Source organism: Pterocles gutturalis, unplaced genomic scaffold, assembly GCF_000699245.1.
Source record: "Pterocles gutturalis isolate BGI_N339 unplaced genomic scaffold, ASM69924v1 scaffold33048, whole genome shotgun sequence".
Lineage (NCBI taxonomy): Eukaryota > Metazoa > Chordata > Aves > Pterocliformes > Pteroclidae > Pterocles > Pterocles gutturalis.
The window spans coordinates 1-22,016 of record NW_010124106.1 but is presented as its reverse complement, the minus strand read 5'-3'; the positions used below and the strand labels follow the sequence as shown (position 1 = coordinate 22,016).

At 38.3% G+C, this 22,016-nt stretch overlaps 1 protein-coding gene across 1 annotated transcript in view; it reads left to right on the top strand.

The window, feature by feature from the left end:
• Positions 1-21,714, top strand: part of LOC104465210 (Down syndrome cell adhesion molecule-like) — a gene marked incomplete at both ends in the record, with an annotated part of 39,063 nt that extends 17,349 nt beyond the window's left edge. Inside the window, 3 exons of the mRNA XM_010078165.1 lie at positions 7,365-7,643; positions 17,830-17,949; positions 21,541-21,714. Of these exons, the coding sequence (XP_010076467.1) occupies positions 7,365-7,643; positions 17,830-17,949; positions 21,541-21,714 (573 nt within the window). The remainder of the gene's footprint in view (positions 1-7,364; positions 7,644-17,829; positions 17,950-21,540) is intronic.
• Between the last annotated feature and the right edge of the window lie 302 nt (positions 21,715-22,016).

Sequence of the window (22,016 nt, the reverse complement as noted above, 5' to 3'; positions counted from 1 at the left end):
CAATGCCTTTTTTTTTTTTTTTTTTTTTTTTTTGCTTTTATGGTAGAATCAATATATACTGCATCCCTATTTCTTGGAAATGGCTAAACAGGTGTAGCTGAAACTTTCCAGCTGAAATGACTCAACCTGAGGCAGACACCTGGCCTGGAAAAATACTATCCAAACAAAAGTCAAACTGCAAGCAAACAAAAATTCTATTATAATGAAAGTGTTAGCAAACAATGAAAGAGGTTATATTACCCACCTCATCTCTAAGTTTCATATTTCCATTGAAAACAAGCCTTCAAGTGGCAAGATGGTAAAATAATGATAGCAGCATTTCTTCCACAGCGTTTTAGTAGATTTTAAAAACAAGAGTGAGTCATTATCTCCACTCTTTTTATTATGTAATTTATAGTAATAGTTTTCTCAGCTACAGTAAAAGCCACCAGTAGTTAAGTGATGATTTTATTTTCCTCAGTCTCATGGGACACACTTCTCATGTAAGCAGCCTGCTTCTATTCACACTTCTCTGACATAAATTAATTGAAAAAGAAGCCCCTGAGAGGGAACGGTGCGGCATCATTAAAATAAAAAGTGCGGTGTTCAAAAGGACTGTTTCTAATCTTGTAGATCTTATATATCTCATTGATGTAGAAGGCTTTTCATTGCCTTATGTCAAAGTGATAGCACTTCACCTGTTGTGAACGGTATAAAAGAGCTGTACTAGCCTGGGTGTTTTTTTAGGAAACAAGCAAACCACACAGGGGCTATTTCCAAATAACTTCATGTTGCAACTATTTGAATAGACTCTCCTCATCTTTCCTGGGAAATATCTAGCTTTTTCTCATATATAAAATGTTACTGGTGGATTTGCATTGCAGCTCAGTTCAGGGAGGGCTGGTTTAGACAGTGAAAAATATGCAGGCACAAAAGCGAGAAAATGTTAGGGGAAATCTTTTAAGGGGTCTTGGGACTATCGTGCATGTTGTCATCACAAGCAATCTACTAATCTGTTTATGCTTCAGTCTGTGGTGTGGACTATGACAAGTGTGAATTCTGTTTCATGCACGTATCTAAGACGTGTCTTCTTATCTGTCCTCTTGACTAAACCTTGCCAATATTTAAGTCATAAAAAACTTCTGCCCTTGATGTCCTTCAGATGCTTCCTTCACTATATCACTTTCTGTCTTTCTTTTACTCTCCCATGCAATATCTTTTTGGATCCCTCCAAGCTTGTTGCAACTTCTTCAGGAAGAAGTATTCAGATCTCTCAAAGTCACTGGAGTTGTTATATGCAGGAATCGTGCAAGGGCCGTGTGGTGAGAATGAATGAGAATGTCCAGTCGTGCAAAAGATCCTGTGAAAATCTACTTAACAGTCATTCTCAGGTCCCATAGTGGGCATGGGGACTTGTTATGGGGAGCAAGCAGTGGCCGCAGTCTGATTTAAAGGAACTTGCACTTTGAGGGTGGTATCTTCCATGTGAGAACCCCAGCACCTAACCTGTAGAAGTACTTGAAGAAAAGACTAAAATGGTCTGGTATTCAATATGGGACACTTGACAAGTCTGTGTAAATTTTTTTGCCATTCAACATACAACAACTCAGCGATAGTTTTGCATTAAAATAGCTGATTTACATTCTTTAAAAGCTTACAAGTGTCAAGTGGATGCTGCAGTTAAGTATCTTATTTTGTAGCAGTACATTTCTAATACACTATGCTCCTAATGACTTCACCTCTGACACTGCAGAAAATGGTCACCCAAAAATGTATGTTAAAGTTGTTTCTTTACCATCCTAGTCTTCATGATGAGGAATTAGTATGTACAAAAATAAAGCTTTTCACTTAAATATAAAATAAAACTTGCTGGTTTTGTTCACAGTCGTATCTTTCAAACACAATTTAAGTTGGTGTACAGATGTACTTATTTATTGATTATATAAACAATATAAAATGACCCTTAATATTTGAATAAGATCCACAGTTAAGGAGTTCAAGAGTATCTGTATATCACACTTGGGTTTCTCAAAAGCTAGCCCTCTTTTCCCTCCTACAATGCAGATTTATTTGGTTTTGGAAGAAAACGTTATTTTTTGTAGGTATTTTCTCAATTATATTTGAAATAATTTCTTATGTATTTGTTAAAATTGCTCTTAAAACTTTAAGCACTTTAGTACATCAAGTTAGTGTGAGCTGTTAGCAGTGTGTAAGTACATATTGTAAGTACACACAGAAACGTAGACTGTGCATGCACATGATAGTGCAAGTCTGGAGTATGCTGGCCTAATTTCAAGTCAATGTGTATAAAACACATAGCGTGCAAAAAAAGGACAATATCAACCCTGTGGAAACACAAGGCTGATATAAAATCAATTCGTTATGTACAGTCCTTGGATAAAGGTGACAGGGAAAAGAAAGTGTGAAACCAGTCAAACTACTCATGGGAATGATTTTCAGAAAAGTCCTCTTTCATCTAAATCTGGGACTTTTGGCTGTAGTGATTCAGTTGGTTTCAACTTTTCACTGTGTTACCTGAGGACAAGGATCACTTTATATCTTGTAGAGGCTAAGCAAGGGCAATAACTCTGGACCTGGTTCCAAAAGCGTAGTAAAAATAACTGGTAAGTGGTTATGGATACATAGCCTACAAGTGCAGCTTTTTATCAGGTGGCACTTTAACAATGAAAGTAACTGCTTGTGCTGTTAATATACGCTTGCAGCTGCTATCTTATCTTTAAATCAAGAAGGTTTTCTCTTTTAAAAAATAAATAACAGATCCATCCCCTTGGGCAGCGAATGGAGCTTCCCACCATCCTAGGGTTTGCAGGGTGCTTCATATGATAAGGGCATGCACTTTTCTCCTCACAATGGAGGCTGAAAGGAGGTGGTTCGATAGATGGATGAGCACTCTTGGTTTCTACACATTTTATATCCTTTCTTATTTTAGAGGAGCTCCCAGAACAGCATCAGGGAGCCTGTGAGCTGCCAATGTTACATTGCAGGAAAGGGGAGTGGGGATGAGGCAAAGGGCAAATCTCATTCGTAAGCTCCCCTGGGAAATACGCACCACAGCATTTGCCCTTCAACAATCAGCGACAGTTCCTGATAAAATGCCACAGCTTGTTGTGGTAAGATTTTTAAGATGTTTGAATACAGGGTTAATTTTGGTAAGGAATGAACACAGGGAGGGAGCAGGGTGTGAGGTTCAGCTCAGTAAATGCCATTAACAGATACTTCAATAAATGACATTGAACTATCTGTTCAAAGACATTGAGCCCTACTGATAAGGCTCAATACATATAAGCAAGAAGCAGAAAAATCCAGTGCTTGGGTACCTGTGTGATCAGATCATCACCCACAAGGGTGGAGCTGTTCAGGAGAAACAATTGATGTCTGAGAAAACTTACAAATGACTAGATCATGGCTAGGGTTTGTGTAAAACAAAACAGTTTTGGCTTTTGCACTCCCAGGGCATGAAATCTAGGGTCACATGGCTGCCTTAATAGGCTACGTAGTTTGGTGGTTATTACTTTGCATCAGCCAATGGACCTGTGTTGTAAGTATTCGTTGCCAAAGGTATTCTCATTTTGGGCACAGCTTCTGCAACAGTGTTGCTGCAAGAAAATCCATTAGGGAATCATTTCTAAAGATGAAGCAGAGGATGACTTTCATTTTACTATGCAGAGCCAAAGGAGAGGAACACCATGTTCACAAGGCTGCTGCAGGAGACAGGCTATCTGCAGGATACTCTGTTTTAGTGAATCATCTCAGCAGTTTCTTCCAACATAAATCCCATGGAATGGAGGGCAAGAAATTAAGGATTTTCCTCTGCTAATGGAGAGCAGCATAGAAGCCCTCCTTGCCCTCCTTTACAGTAATCTCCCAGAGGTACATCCCACCTTGCCAGGGCACAAAAACACAATTTAAATCTTCCTACATTAGCACTAATAAGCCTGGCCCATGCTCCTCTTGTTAAATAGACACTTAATTCAAGGACTCATCAATAAAGCATTCCCAAGACATTTGTGCTTCATGGCATGAAGCAGAGATTTTCACTCTTTTGCCCATTGTGGGTAGAGGAAGAAATATCCCTTCCATGTACACAAGCACACATACACACACAGTCCTCTATATAGTTAACATGTAGCATCTGATATATAAAATGCATCATGTAGCAAAAAAAATAAAATATAAACTCTGAAGTATGGTCAAACTAAAGTTACATATAGGGAAGGAAAATACTTCAACACACCTTGAAGTGTTTTCAACACACTTTAGATACATCTGTCCTACTGGAACTTTTCCCTGAGTTAAAGTAGAATACATCCCTCTTACCCTTTTAGTGCTGTTTGGCAATGGTACAGCTTTAGTTTACAAAAAAATAACCCACACGCAGGTTAATCAAGCTTGATATTTTTTTCTGTTGGGGATATACATCAACTTTTTACTTCAGAGATATATATAGATATATATAGCAACCTTTGTGTTTCATAAATTGTTTGCCCAGCTTTAGGTGTGTTTTAGTCTATGTTTTTAGTAAGTGATATTTTGTGACTGTTCCCTTCAAATTATCAGGAAGATAATTTATCTGCTATGTTAGGTCACCAGAAACTGCCTTTGTCAGCCCAAACTGGTAAATACTTTAGCTGAAAAACATTCTTCAATACTTCAAAATTATTGCTAAGTTTTTTGGTTGTTTTTTTGGGGTTTTTTTTGGGCGGGGGGGTTTTGAGTACTGATTTTAAATTACACTATGGTTTTTAAAACGAGCTCCTTATCAGGACTGCAAGCTGCGTCAGCTTGCATATACATTATATTTTATGAAGCAGAAATAAATGTTGGTTTCCTCTGTATCTTAAAGACCTGAGTAGATGGAAAATGCACTGTCTGTAAATATTTTAGCCAATTTCTGAAATGCTCTGCAGGCTGCTACTTAAATTTTAGAGTTGGTAAATGCAGCCTTGCAAATCAATATTTTCTGAAAAATACTTCAATGTGACCTAATGATGCTGCTCCCAGCTTTCTTCATCAGGGAGAAGGAGAGTGAGGATGCATGTAATAATCTTTGAGCAATATGTTGTCTGACTTTTGATATCATTACGTTCGTGAAAGATTGGTTCAAGTTTGTTGCACACTCAGCAGAAAATACAGAAGCAATTTGCCACCCTGTTGTGAATTTTAGCATATCTTTCAGTAATGATGCCTGAGAATAGGAGAAGGGTTAGGTCAGAAATGTGCTAGCCAACGCAGCAAGCAGGGGGGAGAGGGGCACTTGGCATTCAGCAGATATTTGCACTCATCAAGGGGAAAGGTTATGTCAAAACCTTTTGACAGTCTCATTCTCAAAATTTCTCATTCTCCTATTATAAACTGCTTGTCAATAAATGCTAAGAGAAATTTGGCCTTTTTCTGCTGATGCACAAAGAATACAAAACATCTCATGTGAATGCATTATCTGCGCTAAGGTAATTAGAAGAGGCAGGCAGACATTTAGCCTCACTTTGTGACACTGGGTCCCCAAGTGAAAAAGCAGTTAATTTCCAGCACTCAAAGTTCAAATAAACACAGTAATTTGTACCAAGTTTCTTTTTTCTGTATGCCTGATCTACCAGATTTTCAAAACACAATAGGACAGGTTTTAGGGATCTGAGAGATGGCAGTCGGGAAAAGGCATTACAGTGTGTGAGAAAAATTGATTGCAGCAGCACTTCTCACAGCCGGAGACCGCAAGCAGCTCTCTGAAGAAGTCAGGGAAAACCTATAAGGATGAGCTGTTGTACCCTGTGCCTGATGTTACCTCTCTGTGACAGCTGTGGATGGTCATAACTTTTCCTCATCAAACAGCACCACAGCTATGCCAGAAACACTGCAGTTAATATCTGATTTGTGTACTGTGATGTGCATGCACACAAGGAGTTGAAAAAGCCTTTGAATGGTACCTTTGCTCTTTGGGGGGTTTGGTATTGCTTCCTTAATGATAAGCTTTCTTACTCCTGATGGAAGAGCAATCAACATATGCAATGATCAAAAGAAATGCATTGAACTACCATAGTAACAGTCACAAATACCTATCCCTGCATCCCAGAAATAGGACACTGGCAAAAATGCTGCTGGGGAAGCCAATGGGCTGGTATACGTTGCAACCACTTCAGTTTTTCTGATTCTCTCCTGCTTCAGTTCTGGGGAAAACAGTGTCTTAGATTTTCTAAAGGAAGATAAGACAAAATAAATACAATTAGCTAAACCACCAGCTCCATTTTCTTCTGAATATATACGCATTCATTTATGTACAGCAATATAAATGTTCTGCTGTGGGTACCCTTCAATCTTTCCTGTTAAAGATGTACAATTGTACTACATAGTATATATAAGTAGTATCTCAGTCAAGAGTAGGAAATGCACTCCTATATCTAGGAACATAACCTCTAGGAACCTTCTCTTTTGATAAATGAGTATTTGAGTACTGCTTGAAAAGTTGGTTTTGTAGTCTTTTCAGGAGTGGTTGATAGAAACCTATCTAAGATCAATGCCCTGGCTGTTAGAGTGATCCCCTGAGAAGGGGAGAAGATTTCAGTTCTTTTGTCTGGGTAGGTATTTGGTTCTCAGTTTACCAAATTGTTAGTAAATGTTCCAACCACAACCTGGAGACAGTGAGGCACTCCCATTAATTCTTGCTTTGTTTATTGATTACAACCCACTGTTTCCTTTGTTTTTATTAAAAATACCTGAAAAATAAATGTTTTCTAAGAAGTGGAATTATTCCCTATAACAGAAAAAAAGAACCTTTCTTTCACGTTTTTTCATTCAGCCACAGAATAACAAGTTTTTTAAAAAAATTTGCTAAGCAAAATATGCTTAGCAGGAGTTAAATTACATTAAATGCCAGTTTGAGAGATTATGCCTTGTACTGGCCCTCTGTTTAGAAATCAGTTTTAGTTTGCTGTCCTACGAGTACTGGTATGTGCCTTTTGCTTCATACCTCTATGCAATCTTATTGAGAACTGTGACTTGAAACACTGAGAAATAAGTGCCAGGAGCAGTTAGAGAAGCTTCTGCTCCCTTTCACCATGTCCCAGAGGCAAAGCTGGAGCCTTTTCCAGGTTTATTCTGTGACCTTAAGCAAGGCTTTTGCACCAGATCCTGAAATCTGCTGAGCTCTTTCTGGACTGTCCAGGAAATCCCACTGCTGAAAATCCGGGTGAGTCATGAGATGGCAGTGCAAGGTATTTGCAAAAGATGTGGGGGTTTTTTTAGCTAAACAATGTTCTACTGCTGTTGATGGTGTTGATTTTACATATTCAGCACCACGCATCTGTTTCATTATGTTATTTCCAGAAACGAGGCTGTAACTGCAATAGCTCCTCTTTCCTCTTTTGTTTCAGTTCCACCTTTTATTCAGCCTTTTGAGTTCCCGCGTTTCTCCATCGGGCAGCGGGTCTTCATTCCCTGCGTGGTGGTCTCTGGGGATTTACCCATCACAATCACCTGGCAGAAGGACGGCAGGCCAATCCCAGCCAGCCTCGGGGTGACGATTGACAACATTGACTTCACCAGCTCCTTAAGGATTTCTAATCTTTCACTGATGCACAATGGGAATTATACCTGTATAGCTAGAAATGATGCAGCAGCTGTGGAGCACCAAAGCCAATTAATCGTGAGAGGTAAGTAGGTGTAATTAGTTTGAAGGGCACCAATTAAGCAGAATTCATCAGTATTTTGTAATGACATCTGTTTGATGGGAAGTATAAAAGAGATGAAAATATGGTAAGCCCTCTCTTCATAACAGAGAGCACACAGAGCAATGAAGCACAGAAAGTAATATGACATTTTCTATCTAAAAGTCTTGAAACTAATCAAGAACACTGGAGTGCACAGGGTGGATGAGGGAGCCACAGGATTGACTTCCTGAAAGATTTTATGAGGCACAAGCCCACTCATTCAGATCAAGTCTTTGAAATGCTATCAAATTCCTCACTTTTATTATTTTAGTCTGACTATCCCCATTTTTTTATGTAGATCAGCCTCTCATATAGCATTATGTCAGTAAAATGCAAAGCATTGATGTTGACTTCACGGAGAAAAGACTCTCCCCTGTTACTATATTGTTGTTCTTTTTCATATTTGTGTTTATTACACAATTAGCGTGATTCGTTTGCTCATGCTGACTTCACAACATTTTGCCTTGAAACAGAGGTGAAAATAGTTTCAGTAAGGAAATATTTTATGTAGAAAAGACCTTTCAGTAGCTTTTAACTTTCAAGTCACACTTTAGCCAAGTTCCCTAGAGATTATGCCTTGTGATACCTCTTAAACTGACTGTGCAAAACTTCAACAAAACCAAATTGCTTCCTTTTCTTTCTGAAAGTTTTTCAAAGTCTTTTAAATTTTAATTTTTCAAAAATAAGACAGTTATACTCTTCCCTCTCCACCATCTCCCTCATGCTATGAAGCTATTAGACTCCTTGGAGAAAAAGAGCATGTACTGCAAGTGACCCTGGTTGTTTCTGCCAGTTGCAGATAACTACATCTTATATCCCCTTCCATAAGTTTACCAAGACAAATCTTAAAACCACACAGGGTTTTTTGCCATCTTTTACAGACTTTTTTTTTCTCTCTCAAAAACTCATTTGAAGCAAAACTTCCTGAATGGCTCTTCCTTTTAAGTCAAATCTTTCCACTGTCCTAGGACTACCCTTAATAGATTATTCCCTGGTTTTCCATTTACAGAATGTGTATGCTTATTTTTTCAGTGCTAGTATTACCAAAACTCAGTGGCAAATAGGTCTACTGCTTTTTCAGTAGTTTTGATGACCTTAGTGGTCTAAAAAAAATTTGCTGCTTTTATTCTTGTGCTATTCAGTACAGATGTCTATTATTTTCTCCATCTATCCAGTAATTGTTAAAGTGGTTTAATTAACTACATGCATTTCATTATTCTTTTCTTAAGCTGTTCTGTTAGCTTTTAACCCTATCCATCATTCTAACAGTAAAAGATTTTCCTCACCTTCTCTTTTGCTGGAGCAGGGAAAGTTGACAACCTCCCATCACAACAGTCCACTGGCTATGTCTGCCCTATGCAAAAATGCTGCATCTAATAACAGCTGAGATCATACCTGATTTACAGTTATACTCAGTGCTTAAAATGATGGGAATGAATCACTTTAGCAACTCTGTATGGGTTCCTATAGGCATTTCATCAAAACAGAGATGGTATTATGATCTCCAGAAAAAAAAAAAAAAAAAAAAAGACATAGGTAGTAGCACTGAAAACTGGCTCTCTGCAGACATGGTTTATCCTTTTTTCAGCATCGAGATCCATGAGGCTGTAATAGCTCAAGTGAGCCCACATGTAGGGATTTCTGCTCAGCACCTCACAGATCAGCACAAGCCCTGCCCTCCCTTAACTGTGTACCTGCTCTGTCTTGCCTGGACTGCAGCGTCCCTGCCTTCTGTTGTCGGCGGGCAATTACTTTTCTGGCAAACCCCTGGCTGGCCTGACCTCTGTTCCCTGGTCATGTCTGCCTCTTGCTGCCTTGTTTGGCATTAATTTGTTTTCCCTCCTTGCCCAGGGGAGGCGTTCTGGGAAGCCTGCTCTTGCACCCTGTTGCACTGCTGACACTGACACCTCAATTTTCCCCTTGTGTGTTGCTGTTCTAATTGCACCTCCTGATGAGGGCTCTGCCCCAGCAGTGAGATGACAGCTGTTGGATGTGTGTGTCTGAAGGGCATCCTTACAAACCCACGGGCGTGACAGAGAGTAGCTTTTCATTGTTTTACTCGGAAGCTTGCGGCCTCTGGAGCCCTAGTCCTGCAACTTTTTAGGAGGTTGTGAGGGGTTCTTCATTCTTCCCCTCTTGCCTATCTTTCTGCCCAGTTAGTGTTCTGCAGTAGCCTCCTTTAAGCCTCTGTCCTCTTTGCTCTTCTCTCTCTATGTCAATTTAAATAGTAATGTCTTAATCAGTTTTGCACATGCATCTGGGATAATAGCTCTCACTCAGAGGGAAAGGGGAAAATATAATACAATGTTTGACCTGAATTTTCTGCCAAAACCCTGGACTGACTTCTTTCCCTCATACTGAACTGCTTCAGTTGTCTCATTCCACACGTGTCAGAAGACAGACAGCCATCAGAGGGTCACTGTTGATCACTACTCATCTGCATCCAACCTGACCTATACACATTTAAGTAAAGATTTGATTTCCTGCTGTCTGTTTCCTCTTCAGGGTTTCTGATCCCTCCTCATCTTTTTTGTTCATGGGTGCTGTATAGCTGTATCAACTAAGCGGTTTTTCTCAAAAGAAGGGGAGAAGATAAGGTGCTTAAACTCCTCTTGTTTCTAATCCACATTGTGTGATGGTTTCTCAACAGTGTGCTTTAAACTCAAATGTTGGCTTTCCTAAATGTCAGGGGTTGTGTTCTGGGAATATCTTATTTATGTGAAGTGTGTGCATTTTTATATGAGGGTAGACAGTGAATAGGAGAGGAAAGTAAAGGGAAATATGTCTGTTTCCCACAAAATTCCTTTTTCCTTATCTATTCTGTCCTTGTATTTGTTTTAAAAGTAGACTTAAACCCATGAAGGCTACAATGTTTCCAGAATAAGTGGGATTCCATACCATTTTACAGTACATGAGTAGTCTTAGAAGTAGAATCTAAATTTTGTCCACTCCTAGCATGAATGAAGAAACACAGGCCAACTGCTTGTTGCTACATTTTAACTACAAGTGAGTACACAAACTTCTGCAGAATCAATACAGTCATATAAATTCTTTGGCTTTATAACTTGGGGTTTTTTCGTCAATATTTTCTCTGTCAGATCACATGTATCTGCTATTTTTTTGCATTCATACTTTTCTGTTAAGTTTTAAGTCTGCAAATAGAATTCTTATATTCTTTCTACTAATATTATTTTCATATCTAAGCTGCACTGTCATTTTGCCAGGAGCATTAAATAGCAAAAGAAAAATAAGCACTGGTCTCTAAAATCTGTGGCACTTTATGGTAAATCCTCACTGCTGTTCCCATTATTTTGTGCTCTATAAAAGCAACCAAGTGGTGATAAGAAGCCCTAAAAATACCTGTCCAGCAAGGCTGGATTTTCCTTGCTTTAAATATCAGAGGAAGATGACTGGCTTCCACAGAGCTTCCTTGCAGAGCATCATACAGGAGATGGAAGGCACCTGCTGAGAGAAAGGAAGTAAGAAGAGAAAGCTTTTGAGAAGCTGCACAGCCTTAAGAAGATCTTACGGCAATCTCAGTTCTCTCTGCCATGTGTTTGTTGGTGAGGACCTGGAAATGGAATGAAGTAACACATTCTGGACGTAGATCTGTCAGTACTTCTCTCCCCAATTTATTAGCCAATTTCAGACAAACCAGAAGAAGGGAAAATGCATCCCTTGGAGCTGAAACCCTAATAACTTAACAAAAAGAGGTGATTGATTAGAAAAACCTTTACTGAATGTGATACTAGACAACAGAGAATCTACTCAAGCGAGGCCTTCTGCAAACACAAGAAATTTTCCAACTGGAGTCGGTACTCAATGACAAGATACAAATCCAAAGAAAAACAGGCTGTTTAGTCCTAATGTTTACAGAATATCTTTTAAAAGGTTATTAATTAGTTACTGGGAGAAGACCACCATCTTCACTGCATCTTGAGACTACAGGTAGGCAGTCCAAGTGAGTGAAAACAAGGCTTTCCTTCTCAAACTCTCTGACAGATCCTGGCCTGCAATTCCTCTAGAATGCAACAAAAAATTGCAGGCTAGTAGGAATTCTCAGAAACTCATAAGTCATTATAATTTGATTATTTTAATTCTTGTTGCTCTTCTGGTTTGCCAGGCATGCTATTAAGAAAAAGGAAAGAATAGGATCCTGTCATGAAAGCTATCCATAGGAATTAGGAAAATATCTTCTCTGTCAGCTACTTATATCATGTGTGGAATTAATTAAGGATTTTACTCATTAGGGCTGTCTTCTAAAGAGTGATTAAAAATCTGTATACACTGTATCATATGTTATTAATTTCTGTAGGGTTTCCTAAAATGGGAATGAAGTAATTATGAAATAAAAAGCAGTGAAAAAGATATTAATTGGTAACCAAAAAGAAAAAGCTCATAAATGTATGATGAGTTCAAAATTTTTCAGACACTGCCAGAAAAGAAAATTCAAAGATAGTGGTGGGTACATAAATCATAATTTTAAAATTCCTATTAGTGAACACATCACAAGCTAAAATTGAGATAAGGTTTTTAAATACCTAATAACCCCCTTTAATGCATTTAGTGCATTAAGTGTAAATGTGTTTTCATTTTGTGCTTGCCAGGAATGTCGAATATCATTAGATAGTTAGGCACCCAATGAGGAGTCCCTGAGCCTTGAATCTTCCAGATAGGAGGTATTTGTCTGCTTTCTTGTGTTTGGTGGTGGTGCTAGTGTGATGCAGCAAATGCAGTTTGTGATAAAAAAGGGGGAAAAGATTTATGGTTGCAGCTGGTGTCAAAAGTAATTTACTTTCTTTGCTAGTGTTTACACTGCAGCTTTGAAGATTATTCTTGAATGATTCACTCCTATTTAATGTTCTCATTAGTCAAACCTGATCAACACAAACCACTAGGCACTGTCCCATTTTGCAAAAGTACTTCTTTTTTCATGAACTACTTAGCAAATGGTTTCACTAAACCAACTAAATCGACCCCTTAGGTCCAATGACCAAATTTAATAACTGTTAATCTTTGCTAAAGTACAGTGTTTAATGATCTCATTCATTAATACATCAATGGTTGCTTTGGCTGATTAAAATCCTTCCATCATTTTGACAGTATGATCTAAATGTAAAGTACAAATATTCTATGTAAAAATGAAACATTCTATTCTGGGCCAGGGTCATAGATTATTTCTTAATTCACTCCAGTAGCCCACCAAAGGAGCTCATGTTAGGAGCCTTCAGAATGACTCTCCCGTGTGATGCACTAATCGCTGTACCTGGGAGGCAGAAGGACTTGCATAGATTTGAAGTCCGGGAAGGAGTGTGCAAGTTTGTCATCTGGTCCCTGGAATAAGGCACATTCCAAACGGATTCTTGGATTTACATAAAGCAAAATTAAATCAGGGAATGTTAGCACACACTTATAATTTGATTTTATTTAGTAGCTTGTAAACTCCCTCATTGCGAGCAGTGGTGACATGGGTAAGCAGTATCTTCTTAGGGTACCAACTCATATTTTATCATTTTATCAGGATTGTTTCACACAAAGAGATAATAAAAGCATTTTCCTTCCCTTAAAATGGCACTATGACATTCATGTTATCTTCAACATCCTGTTCTGATGCCTTTCATCCTTTGTTTTCCCTTTGTGAGAGCCTGAGGGTGCTAGTCATAATATTGACTGAAAACACCTTTTTTAGGTCCTTTGAGTTCAGCCATTAAATACTTTGCACCTGTCAACTTATTGCTCTCACACTAAACTATTCAACAGCTCATTTTTCATCACAGATCCGTAGGCTGCATTAAGTGAGAGAGCCTAACAGAAACTCACTGTTAAATAAATTTTAAACGCCCTCCTTTATAGGCTCAAGAGACTGTGCTGCTGAAACATGGGTGATGATAAAAGTAAAACCATTCACTTACATTTTTGAGCTATTTCAGTATGTTTCACTTCTGCGGGAGCAGAGGGTGCCCAAACATTTACAACTAGAGAGAGAGAAGGAGAACTATTTCCTCTCTTTTCTACATTAACTCTACTTAAGCATATCAGACAAATTAATTTGGTTAAATTCTTACTAAGAAAATTTTATTTAAAGGCTAATGAATTCCTGAAAGATAATGAAAAAGTGAATGTAGCTTTGCAATGTAAAGCTAAGTATCAAAATCTATATCACGTAGTTAACTGCATTGTCTTCCAAAATATGGTAGCACATACCACTGAACAAGTTACTCATTTGAAATAAGATTGAGAAGCAACGTATCAATGAGGAAGAAAAATGTAATGGTCTCTTCTGTTTACTTTGTAACCATTTTGGTAAGAAGAAAAATCCTGTGGTTTTACCTAGATAACAATACAGAAACAATTGAAAGTTTGTTGAATGAGTAATTTTGTTTTGCTGTAGCATCTCTTCTGATTTCTAGTGGCAATCTTAAGACTAAGTGTCAAGGGTTCATGTCTTCAAAATCAGAGCAGCAGTTGGCATTTTTATAAGTAGTCCTAAAGGAAGGTCAAAGCTTTACTGAATATAGAAATTGTTTCTATTACTGGGTGCGGGTAAATTTTTTGCCAAGTAAGGTTGAAATATACTTTGTTTATGGAGCAGCACAAGGAAACTGTATGATTACTAACCATGCACCTGGTTCTGGAGCTTATACGTCAAAATTTAATTTCCACATTTACCATTCTGGTATCATTCTTTATTAAAAGGAATGATTAAAACTGAGAATATGAAGGATATCTGAGCATAAATCTATGGTTTTTATATATATACCCAAAATACAATTAAATTAATATGATAAAAAGCCCTGATCAGAGCCTATCAGCCTTAAAGGCAAAACACATCAAGAATATCTACACAAGATGTGGAGGATGCATTTCCAAAGAAATGCTCAAAAAAACCTTTACAATTGGCATGAATCCTTTTATTCTATGTATGCCCAAAGGGACTGGAGAAGAATTTTATTCTAACAGATAACTTTGATACAAATAGTATTTTAAAGGCTGACTGCCTTTATTCCATACTGGGCAATCTTGCTTAAATTTTCCAGAACTTCCTGCATATCCCTACTCATTTAATATAATAAATTATTTCCTGAAAAATTAACAGTTCTTGACAGTGTCATCCATAGCAGATGAAAAATATAAAGAAAATGTTTTTCAAAGAGGGGGAAATAAAACAAAAAAAATTAGCAATGTTCTGTGTTGTAAGAGAGCTTTTAAAGACATACTCTTTACATTTCTCAGTAGTAGAGGAGGACAGTAATTATCAGTCACTCCATTGCATTATTTGTAATCATTCACCTGTAAGTCTGATTCAACTGAGGTGTTTCTGTGTTTTCATGGGTTTTTTTGGTCTATGCTCTTTATGGATAAGCAGCTTGTAATTGATTTTTCAGAAGCTGTGAATACAAATTTACTTACAGTTACTGAAGTGATACAAGCTGATGCCACCGTGCTGAGTCATATAAAATCAAACCTATTTGTGCAACTAATTGTACTTTTCACCTGATTTGGAAAATAAGTACTCTGGACTCCTTTTGTGTTTGGTGAGAAAATGAACACAGAATAGTGAGAAAAGAACTGCTGAAGCAAATATCTTCTCTGACTAGATAATTAGAACAGGATGGCTGGTTGCCCAGAGCTTCTGTTGCCAGGATTTCGTATTTGATGGTTACCTATAACGAATTAACGTAATATATGATTTATGCTTGTCATTGTGGCAGCTGTTTGGAAAGCTGAAATGTTTGACAGCAGTAAATATATCTCCTAGCCCAAAGGTTTATCTAGCCTCTTTTGCTGTTAGTTCCTTCTGTTTCTTCTAGCCATGTTCCAAAGAGCAGTGGAGCATCTTTATACACATTTCTGCCACACAGTTTTTCTGATGTATAAGTAGTAATGTATTCATGGTAATTAAGAGCTGTCTCAGATCTGTCATGGTTTGACATGGCTAGCGGTTTAAATATCGTGTACCCACTCACTCACCCTCCCCCATCCCAAGGAATAAGGGAGAGAATTAAAGGGGTAAAGGGAAAAGAGACTCATGGGTTGAGATATGAATGATTTAATAACTACAATAAAACTGAAACTAATAATGATAATAACAGTAATTATAATAATATGCAAATATACAAACATACAGATGAGTGATACACAGTGCAACTGCTCATCACACGATGACCAAGGCCCACCCTGTTCCCAGCTAATGATCTCAGAGCAGATAAAGTCCTGAAACCGCAACCCCAGAAAAGAGAGAAGAGCCCGAGTCAGAGGGAGAGAGGACCCAGAGAGAGAGTGAGACAACCCAGAAAGCAAACTTCCGGATAGTTCCTCATAATATATGGGGCATGATGTGCATGATATGGAATATACCATTGGTAAATTTGAGTCTCAGTCCTAAACCTAAGGTCAAATCTTTAAGCCACTAATTGGGGCTGTGCTTCCTCCCAGCTTCTCCTGCCCCTGCACACACTAGCAAAGCAGAGAAGCTGAAAAGTCCTTGACTGTCCTGGCAGCAACTATAAACATCAGTATGTTATCAGCCTTCTCCTCAGCACAAATCCAAAACAGAGCTTCTTACTAGCTACTATGCAGAAAGGTAACTCTGTCCTAGCTGAAACCAGGTCAAGGTCCTAGGGTAAATAGTCACTCTTCTGATGATCTACTTCTATGCTGCCTTATCTTTCCTCATGCTACATCCCTCTCCCATTCTTGCTTTCTTAATTTCTGGCACTCCTGGAGAGGCAGGTCATGGGGTTTGATGGGGATTTGGGTCAGAAGGAGGAGGGATGGTTGGGCCCTTTGTTCTTTCTCCCCGAACTTTCAGACAAAGTCAGCACTGCCTGGACCTGTGGAGCTGTGAACCCACAAGGTTGTGTGTCGGGTCCCTGTGTGCATACAGTGTGGTTGGGCAAGGAAAGAAAGGACCTATTCTGATTTCTCTTTTACTGCATTAGATCTAAGTATGTTTCTCTAGTTGTTTTGAGAGGAAAAAAAAAATCTGTCACAGGCTCAGTCACCTTACTACACTTTCTCTGTAGCACTGTAAGAAATGACAAAAAGAATAACATGTGGGATAAGGACATAAATAATTTACTTTTTTCTCAGGTATTTAATTCTTCATGTTCTGAGCCAGAGAACAGCAGGTCAACAAAAATCTGTGACCTTAACTGAGTTTAATACAACCATTAAGAACCTTTAATATTCAACAACTTCTTGGTTTTTCAACATTCTTCACAGTTTTCAGCTTTTTTTTTTTAACTTTGGTCGAATCTGCAGGTTTACTGAGACTTTGTCATTTAGTATCATGCCTTCATGGTAAACTATAGGTCTAGAATTGTCACAAGTTGTTTTCTTTGCTGTGTATCTGTATTTGGAACATGCAGAGCTTTTCCTTAAGATGAGCAGCTCTTATTTTATTTATGTATAAGTATATGCATACCTGCTTAGGTCTTGAAGACTCACTGCAGTGGTTTTGTGCTGCCTTAGAGTAAAAGTCTAATAATACGTATACATTGATGCGCATACATCTATTTACAATAAGACTTCTCCTCTTCAACTTAATGCAAGCAAATTGTGTTGAAACTTTCTATGGATGTTTGGAAAGAAAAGTTGTATCAGAATTTATGGTTCTAACACCTTCATTTTAATATGATGTTATTTGATTGCTATTAAAAGCTGTTATTTTTTAAGGTTATTTTTACTGCATAATTTAATTATTTTTCTAAAGCTTGCTCATTCACTACTATAAAAAACAAACACAGAAAACTTCAGTTGTTCTTAGACACATGTCAAACCTCTCCCTTTCTTAGAAAGCATTTCTTTTCTGACCTTGACAGTCTAATTTATCTGTTACTCCATTTTATAACCTCCCTTATGGAGGGATTTTTATTAGCTTATTTTTGTATTCTATCAAGAACAGTGTTTTTGTTGTGCCTGGCAAGAAAAACATTGAGAGTGTGCACAGGAAGTGAATAATCATGTAAAACCATCTTTAATAGGTCACTGTATTGTCAAACAAAAGTGGTTTTAATTTTTTATTTCTGCTATGAAATGTTGTGCTTCCTCATTTGAGTGGTCTGCCATTTTGAGCTACCTGGTAAATTGCAGAAATTCTCATGGCTCCTTTTGCTTCCTCCTGCAGTGCCCCCTAGGTTTGTGGTTCAGCCCAGTGACCAGGATGGCATCTATGGAAAAGCTGTAATTCTCAACTGCTCTGCAGAGGGTTACCCTGTTCCTACCATTGTCTGGAAGTACTCAAAAGGTAGGACGACTCCTGTGATCACTGGGGACAGATTCATTCTGGTTTAGTAACAGCTTGCTCACCTGTAAGTTACGAGTTTAATCTTCATATTGCCAGAGGCTAGCAGGGCACAAGGGAAGTATCAGTCATGTTTATACTGTTCTTCTATCATTTCCCTAAGCATATAGTGCTGGCCATTGTCATAGACACAAGCCTAAGCTAGATGGACTTCTGGTCTGCCTTCTTAGAGACGTCCTGGAGCTGTAAATTTGTGTTTGTGTTAGCTATGGCCTCAGTCGGCATGTGATGAAATGGACAGCTGAGAGAAAAGAGATACCACTTTAATTGAAACAACCTCAGTAAAAGGTTCACTGGCAGCATTTGGCTGATTTTTTTCCCCCTTCAAAATCCATGATAACATGGCCAATCATATATTTTCAGCAAAAAAGAAAGGTCAGGCAGCATTAGCATAAGCAGTAATTCAGTATGCGCTTTACATAATGCTTTAACATTTTCTTCTCATGTAACAGAGCATTAAAACTGGCCCCACTTGACCCTCAGTAACCATAGGAAATTGACTGCTTTTTAATTAAAATGCACTGCCTGCTAGATTGTGTCTTCTGGCCAGTTGTCTTCTGGTTGGTTTTAGCAAGAAAACAAAACTCTCCATATTCAATCTACGTGACTTATCTCTTTAAAAAGCAAAGCTAGATGCTGTTGAGAAGAAATCCTTATGTAATACTCCATGTCATTTTTTTGTTTCTTTAGGATCTAAGTCCAAATTACTTTTGAAGAAAAAATGTGGGGGAAGAGAAATGTTCATGTTAAAGACTATTTTCCTTTTATTGATAAATTCCAGTTTGTGGTAAGAAGGGTGCAGAGCTCCAAAGTCTGCCATTAAACTCAATGGTATATGGGTTTTTAATTATACATATAGAGGTCACAAAGAAGTAATTCTATTTTGTTGTGTTTGCATGCTGAAGGAGAAGGTAAAGCCAAGCTAGCTGAGTTGTAATTAACTGCAAAGAGATAAGCAGCCTGTCTTAATAAAGAAGGGGATAGTGGTTTAATTTTAGTGACAGTCTACCACCAGGTGACTGTTTTTAAGGTTTTCCATTAACAGCTGTGGAGTTTTTAAGTCAAAGAAGGTTTTAGTAGATATGTGATGTAGGCAAAGCCATCAAACTGCAGTTTCATTTTTTGGCCAAAATAACTCTAGGTGAAGAGGTCAGTGTTTTTACAAAGGCTTGTATTTTGCTAATGGATGACTGCAATTTCCGTGCCTAGTCTAACTAGGGTGCTGTACAGGATATATGCTACCTCTTACTTTAAAGAGATATGTTACATAATTGGTTTGTGAGCAAGGTTTGTGCCAAATTCTGAAATAATTACTGAGGTGAAGCCAGCAAGAATAAAGCAATAAGATCATAGCTCATCTGTAGATACCACAACAGAGTAGAAAGGGCATATGTACACCTGCAGGTAAGTTAGTCTCACTTTTTTTTGTGTAAGTGAATAATGGAAAAAGAGGGTTCATTTTTTTTGTACATCGGGATAGCCAGGTGACAGAAATGGACTTGCTCTCTCTAAAGAATAATGGCAGTGATCAATATAGGCATCCCATAATCAGCAAGAATCTGTTGATTTAAGTCCTTCAGACTCAAAGAGGCAATCGGTACACACTGAAACACAGCAGGTTCTGTCTGAGCATAAGGAAACACTTTTTTACTGTGAGGCTGGCATAGGTTGCCCAGAGAGGCTGTGGAGTCTCATCCTTGGAGATCATTTGAGATATTCAAAAGCCATCTAGACATGGTCCTAAGCAACCGGCTGTAGGTGGCCCTGCTTGATTAAAAGGGTTGGACACATGACCTCCAGAGCTCCTTTCCAACCTTAACCAGTCTGTTATTCTGTGATTCGTGAGCATATAGTCCTCTTGCAGATTCATCCATGCAGTTGTATGGGATAGCCTGCTGTCACTGCTCGGGAAGGACTTTGGCTCTAATAGCAGTAACAGGGCATGCGAAGAGAAAGAAGCCTTTGCAAACTGTTACACAAAACTTTGCCCAGTTGTAGCTACCCTCAGGAGTATCAGCCCGTGTCCCCAGAATTTTTCATGTGAAGAGATATGACATGAGTGTTTGCATCTACCTACTTGAGCAATTGATTGTAGGCAGGTAGTGAAGCATAAATGTGCCTTCCAACAAAATGATAGGAAAAACACTAAAGAAAAAAATAGACAAAGGGAGAAATGGGATGTGCATTTGACTAAAATAGTTGAAAAATCAACAGTGGGAACTGATTTTTGTGAAAACATTATCCCTTTAATATTTCTAAGTTCACAATATCAGCCACCAGACCGTCATTGTTAACTGTAAGTCCCCAAAGCAAACTCTTCTAGGACTAGAAGGATTTTTAGTATGCATGTCTTGTCCTTTTTAATATTCTAGATGTTGTATTCATAGGTTGTTAGAGCTTGCTATTTTATACTAAATCGTTCCCCATAGTATTTATTCATTGTATTTCCTCCTAGGCTGACTCAGCCAACTGCGTATAGTAATTAATGCAGACAGATATTAACTCCGTGTACAGAAAGTGGTATAAGAGAATTCCATTGATGAAGACTACCTTATGATTTCCCTGAAAAATCCTGTCTCCTGCTGCCAAAGTAGTTTGCAAAACCAGTTGTTACAAGGACTATATCTTAATATACACTTAGAGAGTCCCCAACGCTGCAGAAACTTGAACTGGGGGTGGGCCTCTGAACAGTACGGTATGCTGGTGGTATAGCAATATCCTGTTCCCCATTCCCTAAATCACCCAGTATCTTATTTCCAAGGAAAAGTAGGTTCTTTCTTAAAGACAAAGTTGATAACGAAATCTTTGGCTTCTTGTCTTTTTATGGACCTTCCATTTTTAAATTACCACCAAACATGGCACCTCACGCCTGACTAGTGCTCTGAGCCTTTTGTTTCTTTTTATTTTTTTTTTAACAATCCGAATAAATACTGGCTTCAAACATGGCAGAACAGAGATTTTATATGTCATCAATCAGTCAGCTGTAGGAGGAAAGAAGCAACATAGTCACTGATGTGGTTTTCCACGTTACCCAGGGTCTCATAAACAAGGTCCTAGAGGTCCCTTGAGTATGCCATGTTTACTACAACAGACATCCCTCTTAGTCATAAGAAATTCATTTGGTGCATGCATTAGGGATGCATACTTGTATGACTGTTCAGCTGTAATTGTCAATAATTTATCAGCCTCTAAATGTACAGCAAATGTGCCTTTTTACTCATGACTGGTCTGAAAATCTTCATTTTCTCTGTCCCCCTTTCTGGTCCTTCCACTTCTATTTCATGCTCGTTTTGCCCCTTTTACCAATATGGGCAATTTATTGCTACTGTTAAATTCCAAGTCTTTCTTCTTTCCATTTAATGAATTCAGTTTTGGAAAAGAACCATTCTGTTTGTTCTTATGGTGTCAGAAGCCATTCATATTTTAATTGAGTTGAGCCTCTAAGAACAAGACGCTATAATTTCTGCCTTACTTTAAATAAACTGAGGTGCTTTCCTTCCTAACTAACCTATTTCTGTGGGGATCCTACTTTAGGTGCCGGAGTTCCTCAGTTCCAGCCAATTGCATTGAACGGTCGTATCCAGCTTCTCACAAATGGCTCCTTGCTGATTAAACATGTGCTGGAAGAAGACAGTGGATACTACCTCTGCAAGGTCAGCAATGATGTGGGAGCAGACGTCAGCAAGTCCATGTACCTCACTGTTAAAAGTAAGAACTAAAACACTTCTCTGTGATCCAGATATTACCATTGAGTGAAAAAGGCTTGTCTACTGCATCACTAGTTTGGAAGGAGGGGGTGTGGGGAGGGAGGGGAGAGATTGTTTTTTATTTAATGCTGATATTCAGCTGCATGTGGTAGCACCTGGAAGTTAGTATGGTTAATAAAAAACACTGTTTAGTAGAGGGAGAAAAGGGGACTTAATAAAAGGATCAACATCTCATTTTAAAAATTTGTATCAAGTCTATGAGCTGAGTAATGATGCCCACTGCGAGTGCCTGCGCAGAACAGG